The 15,615-nt window shown below is 35.1% G+C and overlaps 1 protein-coding gene across 2 annotated transcripts in view; it reads right to left on the reverse strand.

Annotated features, from left to right (window-relative positions):
* Nucleotides 1-15,615, reverse strand: part of LOC149575760 (DNA photolyase) — a 194,320-nt gene that overhangs the window by 115,264 nt on the left and 63,441 nt on the right. For both annotated transcript variants that reach the window (XM_089815549.1, XM_089815548.1), the window contains exons 6-7: nucleotides 8,652-8,865; nucleotides 8,450-8,542 (exon numbers count right to left, since the gene is read on the reverse strand). In XM_089815549.1, coding sequence (XP_089671675.1) covers nucleotides 8,450-8,542; nucleotides 8,652-8,865 — 307 coding nt within the window. The remainder of the gene's footprint in view (nucleotides 1-8,449; nucleotides 8,543-8,651; nucleotides 8,866-15,615) is intronic.

Here is a 15,615-nt window from a genome sequence, read left to right on the forward strand (position 1 = left end):
GCAAAAAAGGATGTGTTCTTGTGTTTGTTTGATTGGATGATGGTGTTGGTATATTTGTTTTTTTTGAAGCACCATGTTTTTCTTTTGCAACTACTCTATCAGCATCCTCTTGCTCTTTTGCTAACGCTGCTATTTGTGCAGCTGGTAATCCCTTCTGTAACGACCCGTACCAATACTGTAATAAATCCAACCAGCACTGTATTGTCCTGAACCTGACTTTTCCGTTCTTTTTTAAATGTAGCACTTAGAATACAAATTCACTTAACAAATAGCTAACAATATGAATAACAGGTGATATTCCAAATAGGTATTTGCTCAAATTCATTCTCAAATAACATGTTCGTACATACAACACTATTCAGATGAAAATATGGACAGCAAGTAAAATCCAAACTTTCCAATAAATCTGTCTTTTCAAAATGTCATTAAAGACTCAAGCATATGAACAGAATAGTACAAATCAAAACACTAAAACCACCATCCTTTCAACCATCTAGAAGCAGGTTGTTATCGTATACAGCAGCAAATATGATAACCAGCAACTTCCGAATAACTTTTAAATGTTATTGTACCATACAATAGCAATACAATAACCTTTCAACCACAAAATCCAATCTTATACACAAATATTACAGTCAGATTGGAGAACAAGATAAGAACCTGTAAGCTCAATGAGACATCTGCAATGATATCTCCATGGGCAATGGGTTTTCGTCCACTGCTTGCCTGCACGAGGGGCTACGTCCTTATATGGGCTGAAAGCTGAAGCTTTCTGAAACTCTCCAAGAGAGAAAACTGAATTGAATAGTAAATCAAGCATCCCCAACAATGAGCCACTTCCTCCTTTTAAAACACAAACCAAGACTCTTCAACTCCTCTCTGGTTTCGTCTTATTCCCTTGTGGATCTTCAACTTCCCTAAAGCATTTCGTCTTGTTCCTCCTTGTCCCTTTGTCTTTAATATAACATTAAATCGACCTTTTTAATATTTTGAGCTAAGTCTCAGAGTCAATTTAATATTGCATGAAATAAGACTTCAATATTTTCTAATGTTCCAAAAGGGAACATTACACCTTCTTATCATTACCTTGACATATGTGAATTCCTTCACCCGCAGGGCCCAAAAAATGTGTTTCACTTGGAATAGGAGCTTCTATGTTGTATGTTGCAAAAATTACATTTCCATATGTATGCCCCACCCCCAGGACATTGTGCAACTCTTGTTGTGTGTCTCCATAAAGGAGACCCCTTATCAATTTTGAAGCTTGGTGATGCAGCCCCACCCCCACCCACTGAGCCTTGACTACTCATTGTTCTATTCTTGCAATCTAGAAAAAAAAAGTGAAAGAAAACCATGCTTCACATTTGCACAAAAACTTGAAAATTTGGAAAACTAAAAATAAATCAATAATCTATGAAAGAACTCAAGAATATGGTTGAAATGCATACCTTAAACACTTCTTGCAAGGTATTTGAAACTCCACAACCGATCTCCTTCGAATCCAAGCACTTTACTTCAAACTAGCAAGTATGAGAAAGCAAAATGAGAGAGCAAAATAGAGAGCAAATGAACTTGCATTGTGATTTAGAGGGTCGTTTTTAGGGTTTAAGGCCTTTAGGAAAAATAAAAAATAAAAGAATGAAATTGGGCCCACGTTTTTACTTCCTTATTTGTTATTGCCGCGGATTCACGCAGATCCGCGCATGGATCCGGGCAGGATTCTTAATCCTGTCTGTGGATCCGTAAGGATCCGCGAGCTCGCGGATCCTTACGGATCCACAAACAGGATTAAGAATCCTGCCCGGATCCTCTCGGATCCATACGTGGATCCAGATCCGGCCATTTCCAGGAGAATCCGGTAACTAAGGGATAATGGAATGGTACTTATGTAGATTATTTTCTTTTCTATTGTGGGTGACCAATCTCCCTCCTTGTTGTTCGAACTCCAATTGCCAAACAATGACCTGTGTGTGTTAACTGACTTCAATCACTTTTCTCCCTATTTTCTGTGGAGCTATAAGCTCCTAAAACCAATGTATCAGTCCAGTTCTTAGTTTTAAAAGTGCAATGTGAGTGCCAGGTTTGCATCCAACCTCACTATTTTCCTTAAGGGGTTTCGTCCTCAGAAAATATCCAGTCACATTTAAGCAACCTTTCGGATTTTGTAGAAATATCATATATGCATTGTGTTCTTTCCCAAGACGGAGTCTCATATTTATAACCTCAAAGTGAGGGAGAAGTGTTGGAATAAGAGATGTGGGACAAAACACCTATTTCGTCTTCTAGTCACTTAAGTCACTTTACAAAGTGAATGACTTTTAAAACATAAAGTAACTTTATTAAAGTACTTAAATACATTAAAAGACGAACTTAAGACAAATCTTCCCTTGTGATTGGCTGGCATCCTTACTGGTAATGTTGTTAATCTATCCGGATGTGGAGAGAGGTTAACCAAGTGCCAAAAGAACTAGTGCGAAAAAGGGGACATGACATCTAAAAGCTCCAAAACATGCCACTTGCATTTCAAATTGTGTCTTAACTAAATATTTATGAAGAGAAATCAATAATCACTCAAAAATCTCCAAGAATTTGTCCAAAAACAGCTCCAAGGCCGCCTCTAAGACTAAAAGTCTCAAAATTGTAACTAAGACACATGGGATCTTAGCTGGAGCTCCAACCCCTGAAAATAGGGATTAAAATCCCAACTGTCCCTTGCTCCTAGTCAACAAAGACTCCCTCCTACTTTTATTTGTGCATTTGAAATTTATTATTAAAAATTGATTTATAAAACATCAACTTATAATAAATATAATAATCACAATACATGGTTCATGCAACTAATAATAAAAACCAATTTACTTTTTATATATATTTATTAATTAAGTAATATGCAACTCCAATTTTAAATCACATATCACTTAATAATAAACATTAATAAAAATAAGCTCTTTAAAATAAGGCGGACCCAAAATCTTCTTAAATCCGCTTAAGGGAAAGATAAAGTCAAAATAAAACAAGATATTGGCTCATTTGATAGCTTTGTCTAGAAAGAATGAGAAGGGTTAAAACCCTAGCCACAGGATAAAATGGAGAAGTCTGGAAGTTTATCTGCGATTTTTTTTTATATGGACTCCATGATGCCGTGACTGTCTTCTCTGTTGGTCTCGGCTAAACATTGCTATTATCTTTCTCTTCTCTGCATTTTTGGACGCTGTGATGTCATGACTCTGAAGGTTTTCTTGGTATCTCCTCATGCCTTGACTGGTTACTTCCGATTGTTTGTAATGTCGTTGCTGCCACCATTCTAGACTAGGTAAGCCATGATTTCATTTCTGGTCTGGGTGCTTTGCACATTTTTTACACCTCTATCTGCTACACGTGATGGCTATTCTATCTGCTAATCTATTGTTCTTTGATTTTCTCTGCACGGGAGCCTACTCTTTGAGTTAAGGTGACTTCTTTACCTGTAGCCGTGAGTTGTTCAGATCTGACGCCATTAATGGCTACGGCTTGCTGGGTCTGCAGATTTTGTCGCTCTTCTCTATGCTGTTATAACCGTGACTGCTGGGGATATCGTGGCTCTTTAGGTCGGTTCCTTTAGCTGTATGACCACGTTTTTCCCTCTTTCCTTGAGTGTCATTATTAAAATTGTTGTTTGTGGAAACAAGTGGCAAAATTTCTTCTTCTTTTTTAATTTCTTGCCTTGCTTTCTGCATGCCGCAAATGGGTATTAGTTTGTTGTAACTGTCTCATGAATGATCTTGTTGATTCTACCCCTGCTGCGATAGGACCCTTGTTCTCTTTGCAAACATGCCTTCATTCTCCCTCTTTTCCACCACTAGATCTGGCATTGCTGCTGCTATGGTGTCTGGCCTGTGCTGAAACATATTCGCTCTTATATTCATCCTTTTTCCAACTTGGGTTTTCAAATAAATGAAGGATATGTTATTTTTCTACTTCTGGGTTTGATCTCTGAGCTATTAGATCGTTGCAACTGGGTCTTCCACTATCAGTTAATTTTCATCAAATTTGATATTTGCTATTGTCTTTGTGATAACCTAAATATTTCCTCAAAAATTATGATTGCAACTTGGCAAGAAATTGTGCTTTTATGTTCTCTTAGAAACATGGAATTACTATCATGAGACATAACTGATGTAACTTTTCCTGATGTAAATCTGAAACTTAAACTTGTAGATGCACATAGATGATTAAAATAGTCTTCACAGGTTCTTCCTTTCTTCTTGATTTTGTTGATTGTATATATGAAATTCTTTCGTTTTATTTTGCATTTACAACTGTATCATTCCATACTGTTCGAATATGAGGATATTGCATTTTTTATCACTTGGTTGTTGTTCACCTGCTGCTACATACATGTGGCTGATATTCATTTTCTATCTGCATGACTGAACCCAAACTTCAAAATAACTGATTTCAAGTTGTCTACTTTGATATTCATGTGTTATGCTCTTTGCACTCAGAGTGTAACAAACATCAACTTTGAAATCTTTTATGTGAAGCTGAAACATCTTCATATCTTCATTGATGAATTTCTGTTTGAGCATCTTCTTTGCAGTTTCCTTTTCCCTTGTAGCATTTCATACTCAGTTTGTTGATGTCTTGATTTGCATTAAAACAATGTTTTGCTAAACACCAGCAGCTGTACTATTCATTTCTGCTTTTAAGCTTGTACTTATCTCTTCTTCATAGCACTGATTATACATTTACATCTTCATGTTGTAGCTCTGCATACATGACTTCTATCCTATTTCAACAGCAGCCCTGTTTTCTTTTATTATACATATTTAATCCTGAGAATTTCATACTCCTTTTCTGATTTTAAAATCTGCAGTTATCTCTAAGCAATGTTGCATTGTCTTTTACTGTTGCTTCCTGTAATTGATGTCTTTCAGCTACATCAGTCTACTTGAAACAAAAGGTTTCAAGGCTCAAAGCCTTGTCCCTTTGATGTTTGACTGTTTCTGATATTGAAAGCAAAAGGTTTCAAATCCAAATGACTTGTCCCTTTAATGCTTTTGCTTTTCTATTATGAATCAGCCACACATAAATGATTCAATCTGTTATGATCATGCTACACAGGGAACAAACATGTTAATAATAAAGCATTTATTGTGATTATTTTCCTTTTGCCGGTAGATATTCTTGTTTTATGGAAAATGTGTAGCATGACAAGAGTATGAATTTTGAGGTGAAGTGAGACACTAGCATTGCTTGGATCCATTGGATCTAACATATCTTCTTTTTTTGAATGCAGGGTTCGAAAGCTTGGAGAAGATGTGGTGCAAGGCAGCCAAATGGAAGCAGTGTTACCAGTCATTACAGGCAATGACTAGTGCCCATGACTTTTCCTCTACTCTATTCTCTTTTTTTTTATGTTATGCATTTTTTATAGAGTAGGAATATATATCAATAGGTAAGGACTACTCTCACTGTCAAATGTGTTGTAGAATTTCACTTTCAGCATCAAATGTCATGCTTGTAAATATGAATTGTACCATGATGATGAATAATACAAGGACATTATCTATTATTTCAATACGAATGAAAAGTGATTCTTTTTTGCAATTCTGATTTTAACTTGAAAGTGATAAACATGTATGTTTCTGAATTTTGACATGTGTGAATTGAGTAACAAGTACAATGCAAGTTCACCTAGGATGCCTGAGGACAGCCCATGGTTCTTATTGAATTTGATTACAATATCATAAAAGTATCTTAACAAGATGGCAATTCAAATGAAATAGAGAAAGAGAAAAGAGCAGATTGACGATTAGAGATGAGAATAGGGGATTCAAAAAGGATTGAGAATCTTGGTGTACACTTGTATTAATTCAATTCATATTTGTGCATGGATATGTTGTAAGATTTGCTGTACAATATAATTCATCATTTTGCACTACACTACTATTCATGTTTGTATTACTTAATCTTATATTTTTTAAAGCATTGACATTTCAATTTCGGTATCAATGACAATTGGATACATAATCTTTAATTAGACCCTCTATCTATGACTACATTTTTTCCTATTCCTTATTCTACATTTCAATTCATTTATCTCTTCTTGGCCATTTGTGGACATTAACATTATTTCTTTCTTAATAAATATACAAAAGTATTACTTTTGATCTCTTTCTTTATGCTACATCTCATCAAAAGCCCCCACAAAAGGCAAGTATCCTCAAAAGACTTGCAACAAGTGCCTATAGACTTGTGGTGCGAAGCACTTCATGCAAGAAATTAGGCATTTCAAAATGGTTTACAAAAGAAATGGTTATAGAAACAAACAAATTTCTTGGGCTTCCAAACAGGCTAGAAATAATCACAAGCTATTTCTAGTCGTGATGATTCTTTAGGGGGTTTGGTAGTGTTTATTACACATGTTGAAGGGATCTCTAATAAGGTTAAAAATATATATAGAACACCGAACCTATAAGGAAACATTCTTTAACCCACAAAAAATCTTTAGAAGCCCAAAATCCTCTAAAGACCAGGTAGGAACCTAGAACCATGGATTAAGTTTACTTAGTATTGTACCAAGTGCTCTTATGAGATGACTTACATTAGAGAAGTAAAGAATTTTATCATTACAAAGGTAAAGGAATATGAGGTTGACATCCAACAAGAGATGATCAAGAAATCGGTATTAGTGAAGCACTCATTTTCAACTAAGCATTACATTTGGCCAAGAGATACAAAGGTACTTGCAGTTAAGGGCTGCTATTTCATGTCACATAACAGAGAATATGGACGTTGATAGGCATGCAAATAATTTAAATAGAGGAGATTCTTTAGGTTAAAACCAACCCAAAAGAACCATTCTATGTGTATTACAAAGAGATTCCTTAATTTAAAGGAGCTGTTAATTTGATATATTTTCTATATTATAGACCGTTCACAAACCTTGGGCTCATTCGAGCAACAACATTAGACCATTACAAGTTTATTCAATCATCAACCTAAAACAAATCCAAGCTCTTTAGGAGCAGCCACGCCAGAAACAACATTTGGAAGATCAAGGGTCACAACATAGAATTCCACAAAGATGTCCCACTTGGGATTTCATCCAAGGTCTCGACAATGAGAATTCGTTACTTCAACTAACTAAGCTAAATCCTATGGCCTAATTTGATTTTTTATAATTAGTGGGTTTCAAATAATTAATATTTACAATGGCTAGTTTATCTACTATCCTCCTCTAAGGTAGCATGTTTAGTATAATGTAATTGACTATAGTTATACAACTCCCAATGCTATCATATCATTCTCTTCTTGACAATGCCTCGAATACCATGTCCTTGTCTATCTATTATCCTCCTCTAATGTAGCATGTTTGGTATAATGTAACTGACTAGAGTTATATATGTAAAGAGCAATAATTCCCAGTACTATCATATCATTTTCTTCATGATAATGCCTCAAATACCATGTCCATAAAGAATAGTTGGTTTGATAATTGCATTGGAGAGTTGCCCTTTTGAAAGGCTGTCCTAGAAATGTATCCAAAAATGCTGCTCTAAAACAAGAAGGGAGGCATATCTCTAACAAAGACACTCCTAAAATATACACTGTAGAATGAAAGGTATAAGAACTATTTAGACTTTCAACAGATCACAAAAAAAGCTAAGTTGTCAATATTGGTTTGGGCACAAAAAAAAGCACAAGAACTGGGTACATGGGTACGGGCAATTTTTTTGCCCTTGAGTACATGGGTTTGGGTACACATGTATGAACGTGTGTGTGTGTGTGTGTACAAAAAATCTAAAGAAATCTATAAAATTGTAAAACTAAATATGTTTGATAGTATGATATTTCATCATTGATAAATGCCAAATACCAAAATGGTAGTGATAAATACTACATGGCAATTGATAGTTAAATATCTAATATTTATCTTTATCAATTGGCATTTAATACGGATAATTATTGCTGTCTTCATTTTGAATACTGTTTTAGAGAAAATGAGAAAAGAGAGAGCGAAGAGAGCAAATGATCTTTGTAGTGGGCAAAATGATGCTTTTAGGGTTATTTTAGGTGTACTTGGGTTTTTGGAAGCAAAAAGAAGTCAAAAATTGAATTCTTTTTCTTACTTTTTGGTGTTCAACTCCTGTATGTATGGCCGGGTATGCCCTAGTTATGTCCCTGGGCATACCCAAACACCCAAGCTGCACCTCCAGGTGAACCCTTAATTAGACATACCTGGTACAGGTGTGGGACCCCTAAAGGGCATATCTGGTAACTAAGCAAAAGAAAAATCACTGTAGATAAGATGCTAGGAGGGATACAAGAACATAGAGGCAATAAAAATATCATGTGGATGTAATTTTAGAAATTAAATGCCTGATAAAACAGCTAATTCTATCCCAAATAATATTTATTTACATTTTTGACTAATAAATTATTAAATATTAACAGTTTTTATTACCTGAATCAGATGCCCACGCCATCTCCATGTTCTGATTGATAATCCTTTGTTAACAAATTGCTGTTGGCTTTTGAAGGCTAGAAGCCTATACCACTGCCAGAATACGTTTAAAAGACAGCAACAATTGAAGCCCTATTTTTTATAATACATTATTGACAAATGATAAAACGCATCTACACTCTTGTAATTCTATTTTTCATACCTCCGAGGACATAGAATCTTCCACAGCAGCAGAAACCGTGAATACAGAATATCCAAGTGGAGACAACCATCCTGCATTTCTTTCTCTTTCATATTTTATAGCTTCATGGTACACCCTTCGCCTTGAAATTGTTCCTAGGGAAAGAGCACAACCAAATAGAGCTCTGAAAGAGGCTCCTAGTCTTGTTTCGGTTGCACGAACCCTATCGTGAACTCTGAAACAACAGAAACACCCCAAACTTGTTTTAACTTAGAAGACAAAATATAGGATATTTATGTTGAAAAACATGCTGCTTGATGACAAGTACAATTTCAGTTAACACTAGTGCATTTTACAAACTTGCTAACTTCCATGTTATTTTAAGGGATTGGCACTTCTATCACTCATTTCCTTAACTTAATCCTGCAGACCAGGTGTGTTTGTCGCAACTGCATATACAACTTTATATTTGAATCAGGTGACTTTGTAACAGAGCTTTACATTAATACACGCATAATTTGAATACTTTAACAAGCACACTGAACAAACAAAGAACTATGGAGCTATTGGAAAATCTTGAGTAAGCTTTATGACCAAAGTTTAGACTTCTCCATGTAAGAAGACTGGCAAAAGTTAGGACAGCCCAAGAAATAACAGGAACTATGCTATAGAAAGATTTATAAGAGCACCAAGATAGCTCTTCTGACACATCCAAGTTCAAGAAGAATCTTGTCTTAATCAACTTCAGGTGCTGCCACACTTTTTGCCTTATCAAAAAAAGTTCTTACAAATTTGACTATCTACTGGGTGATAGCGTCGCATGACCTTGACCCACTCCACTAAATGGAAATAATCATTAACACATTGACATGTGTCATAGCTAAGGTCAAAACAATACATATGCTGATTCCATTAAAGAGTCGCAGACCTATCCAGCAACTTTAGAATCAGACCACAGAAAAGCTGAATAACTTGGTCTTCTGTATCAGTTTGTAACCAAAAGCAAGCCCACTGAAACATCAAAGGTAGCCTTGTTCTCTAATTGTCAATCCATAATAATTGAACACAAATCTGAGGAGGGTTTATCAGATCTATATAGTTATCATTTAAAATGAATGAGTCTCGTTTAAGAAATACTTCATGTTAGAGCTTGGAAAACAAACTTTATTTTCAACCTGAGCTAAAGGGAGGATGGGCTTGGATCCTTTGGTGGTGGAATTATGGAAGCCATCAAAATTATTGAAGAGTATGGATCTCTAGGAAAATACTGCCCAAAAGAAGTCAAATAAATGAGCTTAATCTTCAAAATAATGTAGAGCAGAAAAATAGCCTATAATTTTTTTCTTCATTAGAAAAAATATGAGTAAAATGGCTACAGTTGGAAGACAATTAGAGTAGCCATTGTCAGTTTATAACATCATTATAGCTGACTATCTAGCTGGTTATAGTCAATTCTGTTGGTTGTCTCTATAGAACTGTCCTTTGTACTTATATGCATTTTCCTCATGCAATAATATATCCTCTCTCTGCTCTTTGATATTGCTCATTATGGAATCAGAGCAATTTCAAACCCTGTGCTCATGTGAATAAGTTTAAAAGCTGCATCTGATCATCACCAATTATTTGAAGAAGTGTACTGGACATGTTGCACTTGAGGATTGATGTTTGAAAGAAGAAACCACACTTGCAAATGAAATGAAACATGATAAATCATAAAACTGTCTCTAGGAGTGAGGATGATTGCAGAGAAATTTTGAAGGGTGTGTGGGAATGAGTTCTACATTCAAAAGGTTTTCTGAGAGAAAAAAAGTCACCATTAAATCGTTACAGATTTCATTTCAAAGTTTTCTTTTCAAAAGAAAGAGATCCTTAGACGCCCAGCACTGCTGCTTGTTGCAAATACTCTTTACCCACATTGAAAAGAGTTTGAAAGAAGAGTTATTTACACCAAATTGTTTGCTACGCACATAAAAGAATATGATAAAATATAAGATGGTAAAATAGGAGATGGCAAGTTTTGAGTTCAGCAAAGAAATCATTTGCGCTCAAATTTGGACAGGTTTGTGCGTACAACCTGTTGAGATTGCAGCAATTTTTGGCCTTGGAGTTGTTATATAAAACAAAGCAAATCGTGAAAGATACCATTTTTTATGCTCGCCCAAGGTCATGTCTTGAAACAATTAATATAGTTATAAACAATTAAAAACTATATTTTTATTGCATTTGAATATTTGAATTTGGGAGATTAAGTGTACATTTTTTAACAAGAAAGTCATTAGTAGTTTTAGAAAACCTCTAGGGAGTTAAAAGGAGGGTTCTAGATCCTCAACAAAATGAAAATGGCTAATAATGCACTTGCAATCACATTTCCAAACCTTCAACTTTTGAGAAGAAAAAATCATGCCACCTAGAAATTAAGTCCAAACATGATTGGAATTTAATGACCTTTGGGTATAGTTTCTGGGAACACAACTAGACCTGCAACTGCTGGTGTAGACCAAACCAGATTAGCACCCATATCATTAATATAATAAAGTGGTAGCACTAGCAAAATAGTTTAATTACAATTAAATTATGAAAAGAGGGAGGATGGCATGAAGAGTGGTGACTCCTTCAACAATTGGATATAAAGAGAGATCATTTTATTGTGGACAGGGCATCAATCGGGAACACATATCATGTGACTTCGCAAGTAATTATTACAGCCAAAAAGGACAGAAACTCTTACTTTTTCTAGCGATTTATTGGATGAAAACCCATAACTTGTTCAGATATCAAGGATAAAATTCAATGAAATACAACTGCAAATAGAAAAGATAATTATAGCTGAAAATCAAGAAAAGTCTATTTTCAGAATTATAATAAAAATCATAAATTTTAATTAATGTTTACTTATGAATATAAATAAATTATCATTTCTGATCTAAATTACCACATTCGTATCAGAATCTCAAAGTCGAGATGCGGTTTGGTCAAAATTCGTAGTCAGTTCTCATTCGTTGCGAAATTGTGAGTAAACTGAGACATTTGTGGCAAAGTCTGCAAACAGAACCCTGTATGACTTTATTGCAAATGGGGATGACTTTGGTAACACCCGCGCGAGCCCAAAGAGAATGTGCAGCAAATCTTCGCGAATTTGTGTCATGTTGGCTTCGGTCAACAATATTAAAGTTTTTTATTGTTTATAACTTTTTTTTTCCAAAATCGAAACGGTAAGATTTTTATTAATTATTGTTCTTTCATTGCATTCTGTGGACAATCTACGGCAGGCATTCTGTGATCAATTTTTGATAGAATGAGCCACTGACTAACTTGACAAACACAGGTTACAGCTACAGGAAACAGTCTTCAAGCAGTGTGTATATCAAAGTAACAAGATTCGGAATCGGCAAGGCCAAATCAAATTGCGAATCGGCCATGAATCGGAATTGAATCAGCAAATTTTAAAAACCCTTGAAATTTAGAGATTTTAACAATATAAAACTTATTTCATGCACCCTTTATTGAATATAACTTAAAAACACTATAACATCACCAAATAGAATTTAACATACATAAACAAGGAACATAAATAATAAATCCATCACATATGTAAAACAAAGATTTTACCTTAAGTAAATAGAAATCATAGGACCATAATGAGTCACGACATAAATATATAGAATTATAAATGTTGTCAAATCATAAATGTATGTAAGATGAAGATCCATAAAACCAATGACATCAAATCTTAAATATATGTAAGATGGAGATCCATGAAACCTATGTCTCTCTGTAAACAAAATGAAAAGACAAGTCTATCTGCTCTAGCTCTAGTTCTAGCTCAAGTTTATCTCTCACTTTTCCTCTCTTTTTGTCATACTCAACAAATAGAAGGCTTTTTAGAGTTATAAATAAGAGGGATTATAAAAAAAAATCATTAAAAAATTTGTTTTTTTTTTGTTTTATGTTTTTAAGTTGCCCAATTTGTCCAGCCGATTCATGGTGATTCATGGCAATTCATGCCAAGAAATCATTTGATTCGATTCACCAATTCAAAAAAAATCACCTAGCTTGAATCAAACGGCCAAATCACATTAATTGCCGTGATTCTCGTTACTATGGTGTATATATACATATATATACACACACACATAGACGAACCTAAAACTAACCCGAACCCAACTCAAAAAAAATTGGGACGAATTTGAAACTGCATCCAAGCCAAAATCCGAACTGGCAACTTAGTTTCTGAGTTATAATTATTGTTTAAACAGAAATTAGAAAATCTTTTAAAAGGGGCATTTCAAATTACAATGCTAATACAATTTGTTCCAAGTACCCTACTTAAAAAGGACACATTAAGTTTGTGCAAAATTTAGTACATCTTACCCAAGGGATTTAGTTTATAGTGGTGACTTTCCTTGGTATGGTCAAAATATGTTGACAATCTGTATTAACAAATTCATTTCATTTCCAGTTAGGCCAAAGAGTGTTACCATGAACTTTACCTTATGTCTACTTCTCACTTGTAACTAAGTATTTCAAAGATTCCATTTTTCTAAAGATCATATAAGCAAACATTAATCCATGTATGGGATATTTATGAATTGATCCAAGAATGTTTAACAGACATGTTGCTTATATTATCCTTGTTGTAACCGAGCAAATGCACGAAAAGGTTTTTGAAATGTTGTACGGCTATAAACTTTGTTTTTCTAATTCCTAATTTTCATTGTCATAAAGTCTGTATTTCTCTCCAACAGCTAGTTTGATATTTGATTTTAGTTTCATCTGCTAATCAATGTTTCATAAATGTGGTAGCTTAAATTGCAAGGCATTGGAAAAGAAATTGATCAATTGATCAAATAAAGGTTTGAATTTTATGGGCCCAAAGTTAAACCCATGCAGCTTTGGTGATCAGCTCATGCTCGTCGACTTGAAATTGTTAATTTCTTATAACCCAGTTACAAATTAATTCATAGAAAGAAGCTCTATCTGATTTATAACAATTGTTACTCTGGGTTAATTAACTGAAACTAAATAGTGGAAGCAAAATAACAAAAGCCAAATACACATAGACAATAACACAGAATACCCAAGAAACCTCAGTTTGGGGAAAAACCTGCACTGTTGGATCTTCCATTCAGCCTAACAGCAAATTTTCTCTTCCAAAATACAATAGAGTTTACTACAGCAACTTTACATATATAGAGCCCAACTGCTTTACTTAGCAAGAAAGGAAAGAAACTATTCTTGCTTTCTTTGGCTTTAAAACACATAAAACCACTCTTGCTTTATGCAACCTCACAAACTCATAATTATTCTATAAAAGAATAAAAAGCCTAAAGTTGTTGCTAAACATTCAACTCAAGTTGCTTTAAAGCAACTACACCTTCCAAGCTACACAAACAAAACTAAAATCAACACAAGTCAGATCCCAAACTATGCCTCACCAACTTGGATCATTCAAGCAAAAGCTATGTTAATAGCAAAGACTTGAGATTACCAAGAACACATAAAATCATATGCAAAGATTCAATACAACACAAAGATTAGGGGTCAACGTAGTTCCTTTATCATCATGCAATCACAAATAAAAAGCCAACTCGCTTGCAGTCATAGGTCAGGCAATGCCAACATTGGCTGCACTGATCTTACAATGTGAACCATACAGTAAATCTCCCCAAATATCTTAGCTAGCCTAGAACCGAAGACTTAGCCAGAATTTTAAAATGAAATGCATCAAGTTGTTCTCAAAGCTATCTTCTCACAAATCACTCTATGCAATCAAGAATCACTCTGCTTGCCTCCAACTTCCACTCAATGGTTTGAGCATCATACATAAGCCCTATTTATTAACTCCACCTTGGATTCAAGTTGGTCTGCACCATTAGATTTCATGTCACTCGGATCACCCTCACATGACTCTCAGACTGCACAATAGGGACGATCCAACTTGTCATGGAATCACTCGGTGACAACTCACGATTGCCTCTCATGTTGCTTAAGTGTAGCTCATTAAGGAGACTCCCCACAATACACAGTGAGGTCTACACTCAAATTGCCACTTAGAAGATTTTTCATATCACCTCGAACCTTACCCACCATAGACCATTCAAATCGATTCATCGCCATTCAAAATCAAAAGCTTTCACCCATACAATCTTAATCTATGCCAATAGTGCCTCCATTGATTCAAAATCGAGTGATTGTCAATCTCAACATATCACCTCAAGCTCTTGACATGAGCCCATCACCCAACTCGTGCAACATGCTCGACATTGATACAACTCTAAACTTGAAGATGCAAGAGATAAGGCACTACAAGTCACTTTTGCTGAGTCAAGCTCCCCTCGAGGAACTCTACAATCTTTTCTTCATCTCACCATAGAGTATCTCCTCTTTCCCAAGTTGTTGCTTTCCGATCTGAACTTTCCCAAAACACTAGGAACTCATGGAATACCCTCTTTTTGTGCCCCCTCGTGCGCATGGCCAGCACTTAAACAACTTGTCGATCTGGGTTGTCCAAAAAATTTGTAGGCCCTTAGCTCGAAATGTTTTGCACCAAGTCCTCTTCATCCAGTTGATGTACACGGAGCTAACAAACATAAATGACAAGATGCACTCCCACGCCCTATGAAATCAACTTGCCTTCTCTTTTCATTTGCAAATCGCTTCATACAATCCGCTCCCTTAATGAGATGATATCTCACTAAGTTAACTAGTTCATTCCATCTCTGTACTAGATCAGCAGCATCAATATTAGATCTTTGGTAACCTCACATGACTATATGAGGGTGAGCTATTGCTGCGCCGTAGCCAACTGAATGGAGAATATTTAGACAAGCTACTTCTCTATAGATTATAATTGAATTGAGATGCATTAAGCAATCTGAGCCAATTGCTCTACTCAAATGCATAATGCCTCAAACAATCCTCCACAATGACATTGATGCACTCAGTCTAGCCATTTGTTTGAGGATGGTAGCTTGTGCTCATCACT

Source organism: Cupressus sempervirens, chromosome 2, assembly GCF_028749045.1.
Source record: "Cupressus sempervirens isolate cs-2001-9-10 chromosome 2, ASM2874904v1, whole genome shotgun sequence".
NCBI classification, from domain to species: Eukaryota; Viridiplantae; Streptophyta; class Pinopsida; order Cupressales; family Cupressaceae; genus Cupressus; species Cupressus sempervirens.